This window comes from Elephantulus edwardii, unplaced genomic scaffold (assembly GCF_000299155.1).
Source record: "Elephantulus edwardii isolate Elephantulus edwardi_28Jun2011 unplaced genomic scaffold, EleEdw1.0 scaffold00100, whole genome shotgun sequence".
Classification (NCBI taxonomy): domain Eukaryota; kingdom Metazoa; phylum Chordata; class Mammalia; order Macroscelidea; family Macroscelididae; genus Elephantulus; species Elephantulus edwardii.
In genome coordinates, this window is record NW_006399850.1 from 4,184,206 (window position 1) to 4,204,954 (window position 20,749).

General features: G+C 37.0%; 1 protein-coding gene across 1 annotated transcript in view; it reads left to right on the forward strand.

Annotated features, from left to right (window-relative positions):
• The window catches only part of MIPOL1 (mirror-image polydactyly 1), a 358,287-nt gene that overhangs the window by 267,935 nt on the left and 69,603 nt on the right, over window positions 1-20,749 (forward strand). The window contains exon 9 of the mRNA XM_006891563.1: window positions 5,440-5,670. Coding sequence (XP_006891625.1) covers window positions 5,440-5,670 — 231 coding nt within the window. The remainder of the gene's footprint in view (window positions 1-5,439; window positions 5,671-20,749) is intronic.

Consider the following 20,749-nt stretch of genomic DNA (forward strand, 5'->3'; position numbering starts at 1 on the left):
AACAAAGATACTTCTGTCCACTCTTCAAAGATAGCATTATACATCATTCTACTTTAAACAGGAAAAAATATTTTAGGACAATAACAAATTGTTGTTGTTATTGCTATTAAATAACTTTTGTAAAAATTAAGAATGTAAGTTTCCCAAAAGACAACAGTAAGAGGATGACAGGAGTTTAGCAATAGTCTTCCCTTTTAGAAATTAATTTCAGTCCTGAAATTCTTTTCTTCTGTACGTTGTCATTGTTTCATCTCCTTATTTCCATGTAATACCTTGTTCAAAATGAGCACTCTAAGATTTGTAAGTAATTTACGAATATATTTGCAGTTACTTTAGTTTGGACAGTATTAAATAAAGTATCAGTGTGTGTGTGTGTGTGTGTGTGTGTGTGTGTGTGTGTAGTGTTGGAGTTCCCCCAACTACCTTTTTTGCCGTTTTAAGACTTATGACTTTCTTATTCATATTATTAATCTGTATTGTATAGTTAGGCTATTTTACTTCCAGTCTCCAACTGACATTTCCTTTATAGGCATATACTGAAATGATTTTCTCTAATAAAATAAAGAACATCTCCTATGTGGATTTTAAATTTCCCTTATTAAATATTTATATTTTCAAAATGTCTTTATTTAATTGAGTGAGGTTCTTGGTGCCATTTCAAAATAACCTCAGATGGTAGGTGTAATGACATATCAAAGATTTGACCTTTAGCATTTTAGGATTCTATTTATCTGCATTTCCTCTGCATTCATTTAGTCTTAATTTGTATGCTGTTTATTCTGCATGACTTAATTAGTTAGGTATACTTGGCATAAGATTCATTATCAAAAAGAAAGTATCTATGAGTACATGTTATTTCTATACAATTTTACTAGTGGTTATAACTTTTTTCATGTCAGTTGTGACAAGAATAGTCTTTATATAAGGCTGATTGATATTTGCACAAACGTCATTCAATCTCATTAGGTGCTTAAGCAGAATAGACCTAGAATCTACACAGTGATGCTCATTCCCCAAGTTATCACTCTTTTTGCAGTAATCCTAATCTGGTTTATAACATTCCTATGGTTTTGGTATTTATTTATTTTCTAATTCTCTGCTATTCCTTTTTTCCAAAATTGAATATACTATTTACACTATTATAATGTAAGTAATATCTTGCAGTATCTTTTTATAATATTCAGTAATGATAATCAAGCTATGAGTAGTTTTAATATAGAGCATATCTAGAATAATTATGAATTATATATTTGTGTGATTGTATAGATTGTTATGTATGCACATAAATATGAGGAAACACATATGAATATATACAAATGTATGTGTCTATCTGTAGCCATATGTTTATGCATGTTTATGTGTGCTGCATGTATACAAATATCTCCAGCTTTTTGAAAGTTTGCATACTCCACTTTTACAAAAGACATTATTAACTGGTTTTTATCTGATCAAAAGAAATCCAGGGAGAAATAAAAAAACTTATAAAAAAATTCACTTAAAAAAAAAACCCAGCAAACCCACCTAGCATGAAACTAATATTCAACATTTGTTTTGAAGCCAGTTGTTAAAGGAGACATACACCCTGGTAGTGAAAGTGGGGAACTTCATTCAGGCTCAGTCGAGACACTGTAGATTTGAATACAGTATCCATGAACACCATGTGTCACTGTTATTTTAGGTTTTACATGCTATTTCTATTATTTGGTAGGTTATTTTTCTGAGATTACTCACAAGTGTTTCCTATATAAATTAATGATAATTGCCTTATTGAACACCACTTCAGCTTATTAAAAGCTTCATGGAAATACTCAACTTTCACATAGCAGAGAAAACATATTCATATGTAAAGTAAAGCACAAAGGGATACTTCTATATATAACCAGATACCATGTGGGATTGTTGTTTGGTTTTTTAAAGTTTTTATTATTTCATGTGTGTGTGTGCTGTCAAATCTGATCTGACTGGTACACGAGGAGATTGCCCCTCCTTCTGCAGCAGAGCCTCTGGTGAATTTGAACCATGTACCTCTATGATTGCAGTGCAGCTTCTTGCCACTAGGCCACTAGAGCTCCCTAAATGTGGGATTGTTTTACTGATTTTTGGGAGGGTGGGGTTTGAAGACTATAGTCTTGTGGAGCAGCTCAATCCATTGGCACAATATAGTTCACAAATACAAGGCTATATACATCTTATTTGGTGAATAGAGTCTGAAGTCTTAAGTGATTCTGAATGGCCATCTAAGATAAAATGATTCATCATTGTGTTGAGAACACAAGAGAAGGAAGAAAAAGACTCAAAGAGGAAACTAATCTCAAGAGGACTAATAATCTGCACCAACCAAAATATCACCTATTTGAAACCAGAACTAAATGGTGCCTGGGTACAGCCATTCCTGCCAGGAACTATTCCTAACAAGGATGAATAAATGGTGCCAGATATAGTAGGAGGGGGAAAAATGTAGAACAAAACTCACATTCCTTTTAAAAAGAAAAGGCAACAATGAAATACTACCCTGCATTATAAAACAAGGAACTCATGCAATATTATTCAAAATGGGTGACCCTGGAGGACATTATGCTGAGTGAAATATCTCAGTCATAAAAGGACAAATACTGCATAGTGCCACTGTTGTAGAAAGTGACTGACATCAGGGTTGGGGTAAGACTGAGAAAAACTGGGTAGATTATGTATACTGAATTGAAACAGATGAGGGAAAGAACCGTTTAAAAGTGACAGATGATAGCATATTATGATTATCACAGGAATCCAGAATTAAGGTTGCATAGTGGAGTGCATTTGGGGCGGGGGGGGGGGGCGGGGGGATTGTATACCAACAAAGAAGTTTGTCTTTTGCTTTTCAAGGAGAGGAGCAAACTGGGGGGAGAGGGGTAAAGAAAACAGTGCAACAATGAATGAATGAAAAGCCAAAATCTCTGTAAATGTTCATTAAAATTAATAAAATAAATTTTAAAAAAACACAATAGAAATTTAATTTCTGTGAAACTAAGTCTAAAATAAAGCTGAGAATTTAAGCAAGAAAAAAAAAGGCTAGAATTATCAGACCAATAAGATCAGAGGAATCCCTGAGATTGTCATTATAGGATACCCTTTAAACTTGGAATTTAAATCACAGATCAGCCAAAAAATGTAGATTCACTTATAAAATAAATATCCAAGAATACTGTGTTCCTCTAAATAATCATCTAAATTAAACAGTAAACATTTACCATAGGCCAAAGGGGCGGGGGGTGGGGGGGGACAGGCAGCAAAGCTAGATGAATGGAAACAGAACAAGAAAGGAAATCATGAAGATGCTACCATATTATAGGAAAAGTAACCAATATCATCAAATAAAATATACAGAAATATTAAATTGAAAATGAATTTTCTATGTAAACGTTCACTAAAATTTCAAGACAATATTTTAAAATAATAATTACTATAATGTTACAGTTTTAAAATTATTCTTATTCCTTTAAATATTTCTATATATCCGAGAATAAGTACTCTTTTCTTCCATGTTTTTTCCATATATTATGCATTTTAACATATAGCAGTCAACATATTTAGAGCTCTTTAAAGAAAACTCACTGCCACCGACGTGGTTCTAGCTCCTAGTGACCCTCCATCAGGTTTCCAAGAAGAGAAGACTATAAAGTGTTTCCCTCTTTTCAGAATTATTACATATATTTTCAGTAAAGAAATAATTTTAAAAGGAACATTCTAGACGTAACTCTACTAGAGCAGTGGGGAGTGTGACAAATGTTTGCTCCTCTACTTTAATTGTACTTTGAGCATGGACTCAATGTTTTTCTATCTCTTAATTTCTTAGAACACTCCTGTACTATTTTTATAAACTTTCACCCCTCAGAAGCCCTTAAACACCTTTATTTTATTTATGCCAATTAATTTATCAACAATTATAAGGAAATATTGAAGGTTCTTATCTTTCAAAATTCTTTTGCTCTATTGTTTCATTTTCCTTCTCCCACTTTTGCCCTTTCCCTGCCACAAGAGAACCAGAGACCTTTATTTCTCCTTAGACTTTCAACTCATCTCCTCTGTCACTTTTAGACCCAAATTACCCAGTGTCAGTGGACCACCTCACAATATTTTCTAAACAATACCAGAATTCCACTTCTAAAAAAAAATCTGCTGAATTTGATTATATGATAGTTCTCAATTACAACAAAAGAGATCTATATCCCTTTATACACCAAGGGCATAGGGTTTTTGTTGTTTTGGGGGGTTTTTTTAGAAAGCATTTTATTGTGCTTTTGGGTGAAAGTTACAGAGCAAATTGGTTTTCCATTCAAACGTTCATAACACGTCACCACATTTTAACAGCACCCCTCTCACTTCCTCTCTCTGATTCCCATTTCCATTTCTCCTAGCTTATCTCATCCAGCTTTTCTTTTTTTTTAGATTTTAATGAAAGTTTGTAAAGAACTTGGGTTTCCAATTGTTCATTGTTGCACATTTTCCTCCATGCCCCCTTTCCCCCCAGATCGCTTTTTTTCTTTGGAAAAAAGTTCTTTCATTGTTATACAGTCCCCCACCTCAGACCACTTTACTCTGCAGCGCTTATTCGGGACTCTTGTCATGACAATACCTAATTATATATTCCTTTTATACAGTTCTCTTCCTCGTCTGTTTCAATGCTGTGTACATTATTTATCCCCCTCTCTTCTCTTAGTTTTCCCCCAGCCCCCATGTCAGCCCTGTTTTATAACAATGGCATTATCCATATTTGCCTTTTGTGACTGAGATATTTCACTCAGCATAATGTCCTCCAGGCTCACCCATTTTGAATAATATTTCATGAGTTCCTTTTTTTCAGTGCAGCACAGTATTCCATCGTGTGAATACACCACAGCTTCTCTAGCCATTCGTTTGTTGATGGGCACTTGGGTTGTTTCCAACTCTTTGCTCTTGTGAAGCCACCCTAAACATGGTATGAGCACGTGTCTACTTGGGTGACAGTTTCAGTTTCTTTAGGCTATATTCCCAGTAGTGGTATTGCCAGGCCAAATGGTATTTCTATTTCCAACTTTTTGAGAAAGCTCCATACTGCTTTCCATAGTGATGGCACCATTTTACACCTCCACCAACAGTGAATAAGGGTTCCAGTTTCTCTGCAACATCACCACCATTTGTTGTTTGCTTTTCTTACTGGGGCGAGTGGATATTTCATAGTTGTTTTGATTTGCGTCTCTCTGATAGTTAGGGATTTTGAACATTTCTTCATATTTGTTCACCATCTGAATGTCTTCTTTGGTGAAGTGTCTGTTCATATACTGTAACCATTTTTCAATTGGGTTGTTTATCATGTTGTGGTGAATAATTAATCTTTAAATTACTCTTAAATTATTGAGTTTTTTAATGAAAATTAACTTTTTTTAAAATGATCAGTCAGCTACATTTTTTTTAATTCCTCAGTTTACACAAATCTTTGTCCCAAGAAGAAAATCTGAAGGATCAGTTTAACCATACGCTGAGTACCTATGAAGAAGCTTTAAAAAATAGAGAGAGGATTGTTTCCATCACTCAGCAACAAAATGAAGAACTGGCCACCCAGCTGCAACAAGCTCTGGCCGACCGAGCAAATACGGAATTACAGCTTCAGCATGCCAGAGAGGCCTCCCAGACAGCCAATGAAAAAGTTCAGAAGTAAGTAAAATAGTCTTGCTTTACTTCAAAGGCATAAAATAAATAAAGAATTTAAAAGCTCAATGACTGCCAAACAACATACTATTTATTATCTGTGCCATTGATTGCTTAAGACAAAAAAGTAGATTGGACCAAATTAATTACCTAGATTGCATAACATTACCTGTTTTTGGAGTTAAAAAATTATTTTCTTTGGAATCATTATTGGTTAGGGCAAGCCATTTTATTTGGAAACTCTATCTTTTTATCTGTCTAACTTGATGGGGAAAAGTTACTGGAAAAGGAAAAAAATTCACCTAAACGCATTTCACTTTATGATGATCTAGCTTGAACTGAGATCATCTGTGACCTGTATTTTGAGCAGTACTGTAAGTACACACAATGCAGTATAATAATTTTGACTATTTAACTGAAAGTATTCAGTATTTCTTTTAAGGGCATTTATTCTGTTTATTTTGAAAGGTTTTGCATATGTATAATAATACCAATAAAATTGCATAGCCTGTCAACCTTATGGCAGCTAGCAGAATGTTAACAAGTGGCTTACCAAACAGCAATGTCATGGGTTGATTTATAGGGCTTGAAGATTGTAGTAGAATCTTCTGTGGCAGCTTTACTGTACTAGAACTTGTCATTGTAACTGAGACTTAATAAATTTCTAACAGCATTATATCACTCGCCTTACCACATGGCCAAGACAGAATTTTGCTCAGTGATTTTTCTTCTCAATTTTCATTTCCTCCTAAATTTCCATTTACTCTTCTAAACTTAATACAGTAAGGCTTTCTCTTACCCAAAAATTATTCTTTTTAAAGTCATCAGTAATTTCTAAACTTAAATGACAAATGGAGGGTCTGTGAGGAGAAAGACCATCCACAAGATGGATTGACAGTGCCTACAACTGGGCTCTGGTGGCTTAGTGGTTAGGAGAAGCACCACCAAACCATTGCAGGTGGTTCAAGTCCACAGGCTGCAGCTGCTCCATGGGAGAAAAATGAGTAACTTCTCCTGTGCGATTTACAACCTCTAAACATCTGCTGGAGGGTCGGCTGTGAGCCAATTCCAAGTCGATGACATGCAACAACTGGGCTGAAGCACAGCAGAGACTGTGAGGATGGTACAGGGCCAAGGGATGTGTTGTTCCGTTGGACATAAGGCCATTATGAGTGTGAGCCAACTCTTCAGCATCTAACAAAAACAACAATAAATCCAATGTCCTACTTTTAATCTTAGTTTTATTATATTTAACAAGTTAACAATAACTAAAATGGTCAGATGTCTTCTACTGTTTACCATACTACACGGATTTTAAATTTAGAATTCCTTGAGTGGAAACATAAAAATTGTCTTTAGAAGCCCTGTGATGCAACATCATTAAAGAAAAACAAGATACAGAAAGGAACACAAGAAATATAGCCAATGCATTGCTGTTAGTCATCAAAATAGATGTCAGACGAGACTATAAAAATTACATTAGAGTGTCAGAAGCCAAAAACAAAAAAAAAAAATAGAAGAGATGCCACAGTAGAAGAGCTAAAAAGTAGATTACAGAGGATAGCTCAAGAAAACAAAGTAAAATATTATAAAGAAACGTGCAAAAAAGCTGGAGTCAAAGATTAAAAGCAAAGAACTCTCTCAGCATTCTCAAACTGAAAGAACTGACACACAAATTCAAGCCTTGAGTTGCAGTACTGAAAGATGAGCTGAGGAAAATATTAAATGATCCAGGAAGCATCAAAAGAAGATGGAAGGAATACACACAGTCACTGTACCAAAAAGAAGTAGCGAAGAATTCCAGAAAATACCATATAAATAAGAGCCAATAATAATAAAGGAAGAGGGTAAAGCTGCATTAAAGGCATTGGCAAAAAAATAAATATATAAAGTTCCAGGAATTGATATCAATGGACGTGTTTCAACTAACAGATGCTTTGCTGGTGGGCTCACCAGGCTGTGCTAAGAAATCCAGAAGAGAGCACTTTGGTCAACTGAATAGATGAGAACCATATGTGTTCCCATTACCAAGAAAGATGATCCAACAGAACGTGGAAATTCTGGAACAGTATCTTTAATATCACATGCAAGCAAAATATTGCTGAAGATCATTCAAAAATGGCTCAAACAGTATATTGACAGGCAACTGCCAGAAGTTCAAGCAGGATTTAGAAGAGGCTGTGGCACCAGAGGTGTGATTGCTCATATCAGCTGGATCCTGGCTGAAAGCAAAGAATACCAGAAGAATGTCTATCTGTGTTTTACTGAGTATGCATAGGAACTTGACAGTATAGGTCATAACAAACTATGCCCAACTTTGCGAACAATGGGAATCCCAGAACACTTAGTTGTGCTTATACAAAGTCTATTCCTAGATCTAGAAGCTATTGTCTGAACAGACCAACAGAACACTGTACAGTTTAAAATCATAAACCAACGATGTATTCTTTCTCCATTCTTACTCAATCTATGTATACGTAATTCATGAAACTGCACATTATGAAGAGGAATGTAGCATCAGGATTGGAGGAGGACTCATCAACAACCTGCGTTATGCAGATGACACAACCTTGCTTGCTGAAAGTAAGGATGACTTGAACCAATTGCTGCAGAAGATCAAGAAGATCAGCATTCAGTATGGATTACATCTCAACATCAAGAAGACAGAAATTATCACCACCAGGCCAACAGGCACATGACAGATGGGGAAAGAATTGAAGTTGTCCATTATTTCATTTTGCTTGGATCAACAATCAACACTCTTGGTACCAGCAATCAGATTAAGAGACATATTGCTTTGGGAGACTCTGTTGTAGGGCTATATCTAAAATACTGAAAAGCAATGATGTAAGTCTGAAGACTAAAGTGTGTCTGATTTAGGTTATGGTCTTTTCAAACTATTGCTACACATCTGGAGGCTGACTATGAAGAAGGATAACAAAAGAGTTGATGCCTTTGACTAGTGGTGCTGGAGAAGAGTACTCAATGGCTATTGGACTGCCAAAAGAATGAAGATATATTTCTGGGAAAAAGTGCAGCCAAAATGCTCCTTGGAGGCAAAGGTGGTGAAGCTTCATCTCTCATACTCTGGGCATGTTTCTAGAAGAATTTATTCCTTCAAGGGGCAACATCATGCTCGGAAAGGTAGAAGGTCAGTGAAGGAGAGTAAGATTTTCAACGTGATGGATAGACACAGTGAGTACACCAGTGGGCTCACGTGTGTCGGAGTTGATGAGGATGGCACAGGATAGGAAGGAGTTTAGGTCTGTTGTTCGTAGGGTTGCTATGAGTCATACTTAGTGACACCTAACAACAATGACTGGATTTATTCCTTTCAAATACCTTTTGTAGAAAACACAAACAGTGACTGTACACATAGACCTCACCTGATGGACAACAGAGGAATCAGATTGACTACATCTGTGGAAAGAATCCTCAGAGACAACTGTCAGCACTAGGACAGAGAACTAGGCCAGGTACTGACCGTGGAATTGATGGATGGTGGACCATCAATTATGTTCGAGTTCAAATTGAACCTAATGAAAATTAAAACAAGTCCACAAGATATCCCTATTTATTTCCATTCCAAAAAAAGGTGATCCTACAGATTGTGGAAATTATCAAACAATATCACTAATATTCCATGTAAGCAAAATCCTGCTGAAGAGTAGAAAAAAAAATGCCTGGAATAGTACATTGACAGAAAACTATTAGAAATACAAGCTGAATTTAGAAGAGTTTGTAGACCAGAGATATAATTGCCCATGACTCATGGATCTTGGCAGAAAGCAAAGGGTACCAGAGGAATGTCTTATCTATGTTTCATTGGCTATGCAAAGGCATTTAACTGTGTGGATCACAACAATTTGTGGCTAACCTTGAGGAGAATGGGAATCCTAGAACACTTGATTATGCTTATGCAAAACCTATACTTGGATCAAGAAGCAGTCTTCAGAACAGAGGAAGGTCACAAAGGTCCTTAAGCTGAAGGAACTGAAGAAGAAATTGACCTCGAGTTGCAGTACATAAGGTTGCTCAGGGCAGAATATTGAATGATCCAGGAAGCATCAAAAGAAATGGAAAGAGTACACAGAATCACTGCACCAAAAAGAACTGGCTGACACAGAAGAATTTCGTGAAACAACATATGATCAAGAGGCAATGGTGATGATGGAGGACATTCAAGCTGCTCTAAAGGAAATGGCAAAAAACAAGGTCCCAGGAATTGATGGAACACCAATTGACATATTTCACCAAACAGATGATGCCCTGGATATGTTCATTAAGTTATGCCAGGATCTGGAGGACAACTTCTTAGCCAGCTGACTAGAAGAGATCCAAATTCATTCACATTACAAAAAAAGGGTGATCCGACATGTTGTTTGATGTTATGTGTCATCGAGTCGCTTGCGACTCATAGCGACCTTATATACAACAGCCCTAAACCCTGCTCTATCCTGTGCCAATCGTATTGTCTCCCACCCACCCATCCCGATTACCCCAGTCACTGAATCAGTCCACCTCACATGGGTCCTCCCCTCCTGCACTGTCCCTCCACCCTACTAAGCATGATATCCCTCTCCAAGGACCTGTCTCTCCTTACAGCATGTCCAGAGTATGCCAGATGAAGCCCCAGAATCCTTGCCTCCAAGGAGTAGCCTGGTTTAACCCTCTCCAAGATGAACCTGTTTGTTTTCTTGGCAGTCCATGGTACATTCAATACTCTCCTCCAGCACCACAGCTCAAAGGCATCAATTCTCCTTCTATCCTCCCTAGTCATTGTCCAACTCTCTGATGCATAACAAGTGATTGCAAAAACCATGGCCTGTATCAGGTGCACCTCAGTCTCCAGAGAAACACCGTTGCTCTTGAGTACTTTAGAATGTTCCCTAACAGCAGACTTTCCCATCGCAATACGTTTTTTTATTTCCTGGCTGCTGGTGCCAAGAGTGTTGACCGTGGAGCCGAGCAAACTGAAGCTGTGAACAATCTCAATCTTTTCGCCATCCATCCTGATGCTACCAATTGGTCCAGTGGTGAGAATCTTTGTCTTCTTGACATTGAGCCTCAGTCCATACTGAAGGCTGCAGTCCTTGACCCTCTGCAGCAAATTCATGAGATCTTCCTCAGTCTCGGCAAGCAGGGTTGTGTCATCTGCATAACACAGATTGTTAATAGATCTTCCACCAATCCTGACTCCACACTTCTCCTCATAGAGCCCAGCCTCTCACATAATTTGCTCTGCATACAGGTTGAAAAGGTATGGAGATAGGACACATCCCTGGCATACAACCTTCCCAATTTTGAACCATGCAGTGTTACCCTGCTCTGTTCTGACAACTGCCTCTTGTATGGAAATTATCAAACAGCATCACTGATATCACATGCAAGTAAAATCCTGCTCAAGATTACCCAAAAATTACTGGAATAGTACAACAGAAAACTATTAGAAATATAAGCTGGGGGTAGAAGAGGCTGTGACTCTAGAAACATTATAGCCAACATCATGATAGATGGATAAAAGATTGAAGTTATTAAAAGACTAAGGTATAACTGATCTAAGCCATGGTCTTATCACTTGCTTCCTATGCATCTAAAAGCTTACAACATAAAGGAGTAGTAGTAACATGGGGAAGGCAGCGTCTAACATCTACTTGCTTCATGAAAGGTAACTGTCCCATCAATATCATACATAGTACCATACAAATAGCTGCATGGTCTGAAAAGCCACACCACATGCTCCTGCACATATTTCTACCAATCAATTGGTCCAGTATTGGTTGCAACTTTACTCACAGTTGTGGGGGGTTTTAAGGAAGTAAGTTATGGAGTAGGAGAGGCAAAATATATCAATCACACAGTGGAAGTCCAGGTTTAGTTCATCAGTCCCAGGCTAGATTAATAAGACATAATTCATCAGTTAGTGAAAATCCAGGTTCAGATCAGAAGCACAAGTGCACCTCTGGTTTCCTCACACATTCAGCAAACTTAATCTAAGGGCAGTTACAAGTCAGCTTTTCCTTCAATCAACTAGCAAGCAAAACCTTTAACATTGGCCCCATCTCCAAGATTTTTCTGATTACACCTTGCCACAGTCTCTTCACTTTCTCTCCACCACAATCTTTCACAGTGTGGAAAATAGTCTCATATTTATCCCACAACTGTTGATGATTTGTAGAACAATTTGTCAGCATTTCAGATACCTAGAGACCATGCCTCCAATAAGGACTGATGCAATGGATAGAAAAGCCAATTTTCAAGGTTTTGGGCACCACAGGCAATAAATAAAGACTGATGCCTTTGAATTGTGGTGTTGGTGAAGAATATTTAATATACGATGAACTGCCAAAAGAACAAACAAATCTATCATGAAAGCAGTGGTACTAGTGTCCTCCTTAGAAGGATCATGAAATTTCATCTTACTTCGGGCATATTCTCAGAAGGAACCAATACTTGGAGAGAAAGACTCTTAACAGAATAAATTGACATGGTGACTACCACAATGGGCTTGAACATGATAGAGGTTTTGAGAAACATGCAAGATAGGACAAGGTTCAAATCTGTTATTCATAAGGTCACAGTGAGTCATTGTCAACTCAACAGCACATAACAACAAAAGCATGATTAAAGATGGTGTCTCTCTAATGGTTCTAATTCACCAGTAGCTCTTGGGCAGTCTCCTCCGACATGAAATAGAACAGCCTCTGAAAACTTGCCGGAGGATCAGCTACAAGTCAGTTCCAATTCAACAGCAATAAGAGTTTTGGTTAGGTTTTTGTGGCCTGGTCTATTGGGAGTTTCACTGCTAACAAAAGATGCACCTTTCTGTAGGTTCAAATTTTGCCATTCATGATCAATAATCTCCTCTCATACAGTTTACAACCTTTAAAACCCACTAGAGGATCAGCTATAAGTTTCTTCTGACTCTACAGTAATAAGTGAATGAGTAAGAGTTAGAATAAAGGATCTCTAAATTGGAAAGTGTGTACGCCAAGGATGTGTCCTACCTCCATACCTTTTCAATCTGTATGCAGAACAGATTTTCTAGGAGGCTAGGCTCTATGAGGAGAAATATGGCATCAACATTGCAGGTAGACTAATCAACAACCTGCATTATGCAGATGACACAACCTTACTTGCTGAAACTGAGGAGGGCCTAAAGCTCCTGTTGCAGAAGGTCAAGGACTGCATCCTTAAAAACAGATTGAAGCTGAACATCAAGAAAACACAGATTCTCACCAATGGGTTGATTGGCATCATCATGATAGATGGTGAAGATATTGAGATTGTTAATAACTTCAATTTTCTTGGCTCCACAATCAACACTCTTGATACCAGCAGCCAGGAAATTAAAAGATGTATTGCATTAGGAAAGTCTGCTGTCAGAGACCTCTCCAAAGTACTGAAGAGCAACGATGTCACTCTGGAGATTAAGGTGTGCTTGATCCAAGCCATAGTCTTTGTAATTACATGCTATGCATCAGAGAGCTGGACAATGACTAGAGGTGATAAAAGGAGAATAGATTCCTTTGAGATGTGGTACTAGAGAAGAGTATTGAACATACCATGGACTGCTAGAACAAACAGGCTTGTCCTAGAGAAGGTGAGAACAGGCTGCTTCATGGAGGCAAGGATTCTAAAGCTTCACCTGACATATTGCAAGAAGGGACCAGTTCTTGGAGAGGGACATCATCTTTGAAAGGGTGGAGGAACAGTGCAAGAGAGGAAGATCCTCAATGGGATGGATTGATTCAGTGACTGGAGTAAAGGAGATAGATTTGTCAGAGACAATGAGATTGGCACAGGATAGAGCAGGGTTTAGGGCTGTTGTACATCATGTCGCTATGAGTCGCAGGCGAATCGACAGTACATAACAACTACAAGTAGTGTGAATGGTTTAACCACCCAACTGCTAAACAAAAGGTCCATAATTCAAACCCACCAACCACTCCAAGGGAAAAAGCTGTGGCAATTGCTTTTTTTTTTGGTAGGTGATTAGATTTTATTTTAATTTAATAAAAGTTTACAGAGACTTAGGATTTCCATTCATTCATTTTTGCACTTTTCTTCCTGCCCACATCTCCCCCTCCCAATTTGCTTTTCTTTTTGAAAAGTAAAAGAAAAAAATTTTTTCATTGTTATACATTCCCTCCCCCCAAGTCCACTCCACTGTGCAGCCTTTATTCTGGACTCCTGTCATGACAATAATACTTAATTGTATATCAGTTTTAAACAGTCCTCTCCCTCATCTGTTTCTATGCAGTATACATTATTTATCTCCTCTTTCTCAGTCTTCTCTCAACCCTGATGTCAGTCCCATTTTACAGCAGTGGCACTATGCAATATTTATCCTTTTGTGACTGAGATATTTCACTTGTTTTATTAATATTTTACAGCATTGGAAATCTTTAGGACAGTTCTACTTAATGGATTACCGTGAGTCAGAATCAATTCAATGGCAATGAGTTGATTTTTTTGGTTGGAGTTAGGATAACATTTTTTGAGGACTATGCTTTTAGTCATCTTGAATAAAAAGTTTTACAAAAGATTTTTTAAATGCATTATACCTAAACTGAGCTTTAACTCAAATGAAGCATGCTTATCTAGTGGTTCAAATCCACTAGCAGATCCACTGGAAAGATATAAGCAGTCTCCTCCTATGCAATTTCCAGCCTCTAAAAATCTGATAGAGGGTCAGCTGTGAGTCTGTTATAACTTGAAGGCAGTGAGAAATTTTTGAGAAGTGAAACATCACTCACTCACTGCTTCCAAGTCAATTCAAACTCACATTGGGCATCCATCAGGTTTCTGAGGCTGTAAATCACAACAGGAGAAAATTGCCCATCTTTCTCCTGAGGAGTGGCTAATGAATTCAGGCCTCCAGGGACTTCAGACTTGTGGGGTAGCAGCACAAACACACTATGAACTATGCCACCAAAGTTACACAGCTCAGTTTATAATGCTACAGATTATTTAAAAGATTTTCCCCCCCATATCTCTTGTCAGAACTATGCTGAAACTATTACAGATTACTGGATACTAGATAAAACTTTTCTTACAAGTCAATTACTTAATATGTAGATTGACCCTTTACAAATTATAATCTGTACATCTGCCTAATTCAGATTTTTACATTATTATCTATGTCAATAGCAACAGAAAAAGTTGGGTCATTATTCTTCATGAAATAACACTTCGTATTTAATGACTGTTGATAATTTACCATTAAGCCTCTGTCCTTTAATTCATGGTAAATAATTATATTATTATTCTGTCTTCATAAGTTCCATTTTCATAACATAGAAATACTCTTTTTTATTTTGGGGAGAAAAAGCCTGTTTGTCAGCTATCACCTTTACTCTGAGTCAGATTTATACTGTTGTTGCTGTTGTTATCTAGTGTAGAGTTAGAACCAACCCATAGCTGTCTCTTTAGAGTGTTTTCAGAGGCGATTAATGGCACAAGAGGAGATTGCCCGTCTTTCTCCTATGGAACAGCTGGTGGCCCCAAGCTGTGTGCTAATATGATACCAATTTCTTTATATACTGGGGCTTTCCCCCATATTTTTCTTAAAAAGTAAAATCAACTACTTAAAATTTATGGGTTCCCTAATTTTGAATTTCTATAGCATAAGTAAAATATCAATATAAATCTTTGTTATTGATAGACTTTAAAGTAATAAAGGGCCTTTTAAAATAGAAGGCATCCTGCATCTTCAGGGTCACATTGACAGAAAAAGAGATACAACATTTAAAGCTCACAAAGTCTTTTTCCTGCCTTTTGACCCGATGCTAGTTTCTGTGGAAAAAGTTTAAGTGTCAAAATATTCTGAATTCTCAGCCTGGTTTTCCTGCTGATGAGTAAGAATTGTCTCTAATTCTCTTTGAGATGTCAGGAGAGTCACCACAGTGTCACACAAGGGTTCTTAGTGTAAAGCAAACACACTTTCCACAAACTCAGCTGCTTAATGTGTTTGAGGGCTGAGCTGTAAAATGGAGTAGTTAGCTCAGGGTGCTGGAAAGGGGAACAGAAGCATAAGTTTCTTGCATTCTTTTTTTAAAAAAATTATTGCCATTGTTTTTTAAAGCATATTATTTTCATCAAAATATTCAATTTATTCAGTTTCATTTCTTGCTCCAAAATCTTATTTTAAGCTAGTAGAAAATAAGTATGCTAAAATGTTTTTAAGAAGCTTAATATTGAAAAAATGAGGTATGTTTTTATAATTGTCTTTTCACTAAAAATATTCTGCTTTCTACTAACTTTACCTGTGACTTTTTAGTATTTTTATTGCACTGCAAACTCTAACACACAATTGGACATGTCTGAACACTTTTTAAATAGTAATTGACTAAAAAACAAGTTTCTTAGCATAAGATTTAAATAAATATATTTAAAATTGACTTTCATTTATTAGTACTATTAATAACTGGGAAGTCTTAAAACTTTTTCCTGGAAATTAGTCTTCAGAATATTTTTGTGTTTCAGACTTAGAAACCATGTGAAATGAGATAAATAAATCAAACAATAGGTCTGATCTTTTTCTGTGTGTTCATCTGTGTATCTCACCAGTCATCTCCAGAAAGCCCTTCTATATCTAGACTTTGTACATTAAAAGATAGACTTAGATTATCCCTAAGCATTCATTCTAATATATGCAGCTTATTGATATTGTTGTTAGGTGCCCTCTAGTCGAACACAAGTCATAGCGACCCTGTGAACAAAAGATCTGAACCCTGCTCTATCCTGTGCCCTCCTCACACTTCCTGACACACAAGAGCCCAGTGCAGCAGTCACTGTGTCATTCCACCTGGTTGAGGGTATAGCATGCTTAATTTGACCTTAGACCTATGATATGTTTTCTGACAAATTGATACTCCTAGTTTGTGAATCTGAAAATATGTTTTAAAATTATGTAAATACATATTAATTTATGAACTACAAGAGAACTCTAATGGTTGAGTCTATAAGGCATTGAACAGCAAACCCAAAGGCCATACCTCTCTGGAATTTCAAATCTACCAGTGACTCAATGGGAGAAAACAGGCAGTGTCCACTTGTGAGATTTTTGCAGCCTCAGAAACCTGCTGGAGGGTCAGTTATGAGACTATTCCAGCTCAGTAGCAATGACAGTTGAATATAAAGTACAAGACTTATTGGTACTCTAACAAGTACGTATTTTTAAAAGATCATTAAGGCAATAATCATTTGTGCAGTGAATGACATTCTTAATCATTTGTTATTTTATAAACACTTTGATGATTTTACTTTGTGCCTTTAAGTCAATTTCAACTCAAACTAAAGCTGTTATAACCTCAGTCTCTTCACCATCCATCATGATGCTGCCAATCCTATAATCCTATAGGATTGAGTAGAACTGCCTCAAGAAATCCTAGTCTGAAATATTTATGAAAACATATTATAGTCTTTTTTTCCAATGGTGCAAACAGTTTATGGATTTAACTACTGGTCTTTTGGTTAACAGCCAAACACACAACCATTGCACCACTAGAACTGTTTAGGTTTGTTTAGAGCTTCTTGTGTTATAAATGGAAATTCATATTTATCCTGCTTGGCAGACATTTATTTATTGAAAAAGAAACTATTTGGTTGTTTCCACAACATTTTGGAAGTACTTAATTCCACTAAACCAAAAATTTTAAAATCATAAATGTTGTCTTTTCTGCATGTCACAGTTGTTGTTTTTGTTGTTGTTGTTGTTGTTATTGTTGTTGTTATGTGCTGTGGAGTCTCCTGTGACTCATAGCAACTCTTTGTACAACAACCCTAAAACTTGCTCTGTCCTGTGCCAGTCTTATTGTTCTGACACACCCAATCACTAAATCAATCCATCTCATCAAGTGTGTTTCTCTCATGCATTGTCCCTCCACCATCCCAAGCATGAGGTCCCTCTCCAAGAGTATGTCAAACAAAGCTACAGAACCCTTGCCTCCAAGGAGCAGCCTAGTTTAACCCTCTCTAGGATGAACCTGTTCGTTCTCTTAGCAGTCCATGGTATGTTCAATACTCTTCTCCAACACCACAGCTCAAAGGCATCTATTATCCTTAAGTCATCCCTAGTCATTGTCCAGCTCTCTGATGCATAGCAAGTAACTGCAAAGACCTTGACCTGTATGAGGCATACCTTAGTCTCCAGACTGACATCACTGCTCTTCAGTACTTTGGAAAGGTCTCTGACAGCAGATTTTTCCCCAACACAATACGTCTTTTCATTTCCTGGCTGCTGGTGCCAAGAGTGTTGATTGTGCAGCCAAGCAAACGAGAACTGTTTATAACGTCAACCTCTTCACCATCCATCACAATACTGCCAATCAGCCCATTGGTAAGAATCTTTGTTTTCTTGTTATTAAGCTTCAATCCATATTGAAGTCTACAGTCCTTGACCACCTGCAGCAGGCACTTCAGGTCCTTCTCAGTTTCAGCAATCAGGGTTCTATCATCTGCATAATTCAGATGGTTGATGACCTTTCCTTCAATCCTGATGCCGCATTTCTCCTCATAGAGCCCAGACTCCCGGATAATCTGTTCTGCATATAGTTTGAAAAGGTATGGAGATAGGTTACATCCCTGGCATACAACCTTCCCGATTTTGTACCATGCAGTGTTTGCTTGCTCAATTCTGACGACTGCCTCCTGGTCCAAGTTTCTCATAAGCATGATCAAGTGTTCTGGGATTCCCATTCATCTCAGTGAAATACCTTTGCATATCAATGAAACACAGATAGACATTCCTCTGGTACTCCCTGTTTTAAGCCAAGATCCAACTAACATTAGCTGCAATATCTCTACTACCACGGCCCCTTCTAAGTCCAGCCTACACTTCTGGCAGTTCTTTGTTGGTGTGCTGTTGTTTATTTATAATCTTCAGTAGAATCTTGCTTGCATGTGATATTAATGATATTGTTTGATAATTTCCACACTCTGTTGGGTCACATTTCTTTGGAATGGGAACAAATATAGATCTCCTCCAGTTAGTTGGCCAGGTGGTTGTCCTTCCGATTTCTTGGCATGGCTTGGTGAGCAAATCTAGGGCAGCATCTCTTTGTTGAAATATATCAATTGGTATACCGTCAATTTCTGGGGCCTTGTTTTTTGCTAATTCTTTCAGAGCAGCTTGAACTTCCTCCTTCATCACCACAGGCTCTTGCTCATACATTGTTTCATGTAATTTTTCCATGTCTGCCAATTCCTTTTGGTACAATAACTCTATACTTTTTCTATTTTCTTTTAATGTGTCCTGGATCATTTAATATTCTGCCCAAAGCATCCTTATGTATTGCGACTTGAGGGCTGAATTTGTTCTTCAGTTCTATGAGCCTAAGAAATGCTGAGCAAGTTCAGTCCCTTTGATTTTCTGACTCCAGCTCTTTGCACATTTCATTATAATACTTTGCTTTGCCACACCGCCCTTTGGAATCTTATGTTCAGATCCTTAATATCTTGATTTTCTCCCTCTGCTTTGGCTTCTCAGCGCTCTAGTGCAATATTTAGAGTCTCTTCTGACATCGATTTTAGTCTTTTCTTCCTCTTTTAATGACCTTTTGTACTTTTTTCCTGGGTGTTATTCTTGATATCCTCCCATTACTCATCTGGCCTTCACTTATTAGAGTTCAAGGCCTCAAACCTGTTCCTGAGATGGTTTTGAAATTCACTTGGGATACAATCAAGGTCATATTTTGGTTCCTGTGGATTTGATTTAAAATTCTTAGCTTCAGCTTGAACTTGCGTATGAGTAGTTGGCAGTCTGTTCCACAATCAGCACCTAGCCTAGTTTCCACAGCTGATATTGGGCTTCTCCAGTGGTTCTTTCCACAGATGTAATCGTTATACTTCCTATGCTTACCATCAGGTGAAATCCATGTGTATAGCCCACATTTATGTTTCTTATAAAACATACTTGCAATGAATAAATTGTTGATTGTGCAAAATTCAGTCATTCTATCTCCAGCTTCATTTCTGTCACCAAGTCCATGCTTTCTTCTTTGTTCCTAACTTTTTCATTCCAGTCACCTATTTTTATTAATGTATCTTTTTATTAATGCATGTTAAATCTATATTTAAAAGTAAAGAGGTGCAGGAAAGGGAAGTGTGACAGAGTAGAGCATGACCCAATACTTTGGTTCATGAAAAAAGGAGAAAATAAATGTTGAGATAAGAATCAGGGTTTAGGGAAGATGTCTTAGAGATGTTCTAATGGTGCCCATGTAAATGGTATAATATGTGAAGACCATTCACTTCAAAACTAGCTGGTAAGATAAATGACTAAATAACTTTAATAAATGTTGGAAAAAAAGAAAGAACTTGGGCATATTCTTTTTCATTTTTTTAGTGAACAACTGACTTTGACTGGAGTAAAAACATAAGTTTAGTTGTCTAGCTTATTCCTTCCTACCAGGAAGTGATTAATGTGGGATCATTAGGATTGAAGCCTAACTCAGAATTTGAGAAAGTTCAATGGAGCAGAAAATAAAGAATACAAGTGAAACAAGAAAGGGGGCTCCAAAAACCTAAAAATACATAATATCCCTAATACGATTTACCTTTCATAATTATTTTTATAGCATGAATCGTGAAGAACATGAAACATTAGATACATTATATTTTAACAAACATTTGTGCAGTTAATTTGTCTTTATTACATAAACTGTCCCCTACTAGATTATTTTTTGATCTTGGCTTACTACACATTTCTTTATTCTAGGATAGCAAAAGAGTAAAAAGTAAGAGGCTCACACTTGCTTTTTAGTCTAAATAAAGTACAGTTTTTGTTATTATTGTTTATTAATCCCAGTGTTAATGAACTTTTATTAATAAAAATCAGATTTTAGAAGAATTATAGAATATGCATATTTTGATCAAGTACATTTTAAATAGAAAATGACAATCATTTAAAAATACAAATCTTACGTCTCAGAAATATTCAAGGATAGGGATCTCTGGTGGCCTAGTGGCAAATACCTGCACTGCAATCCCGAAGGTGTTTGAATCCACCAGATCCTCTGCAGGGAGCTTCCTGAAGAAGGAGGGGCAATCTCCTGTACCAAACAGATCCAGTTTGACGGTA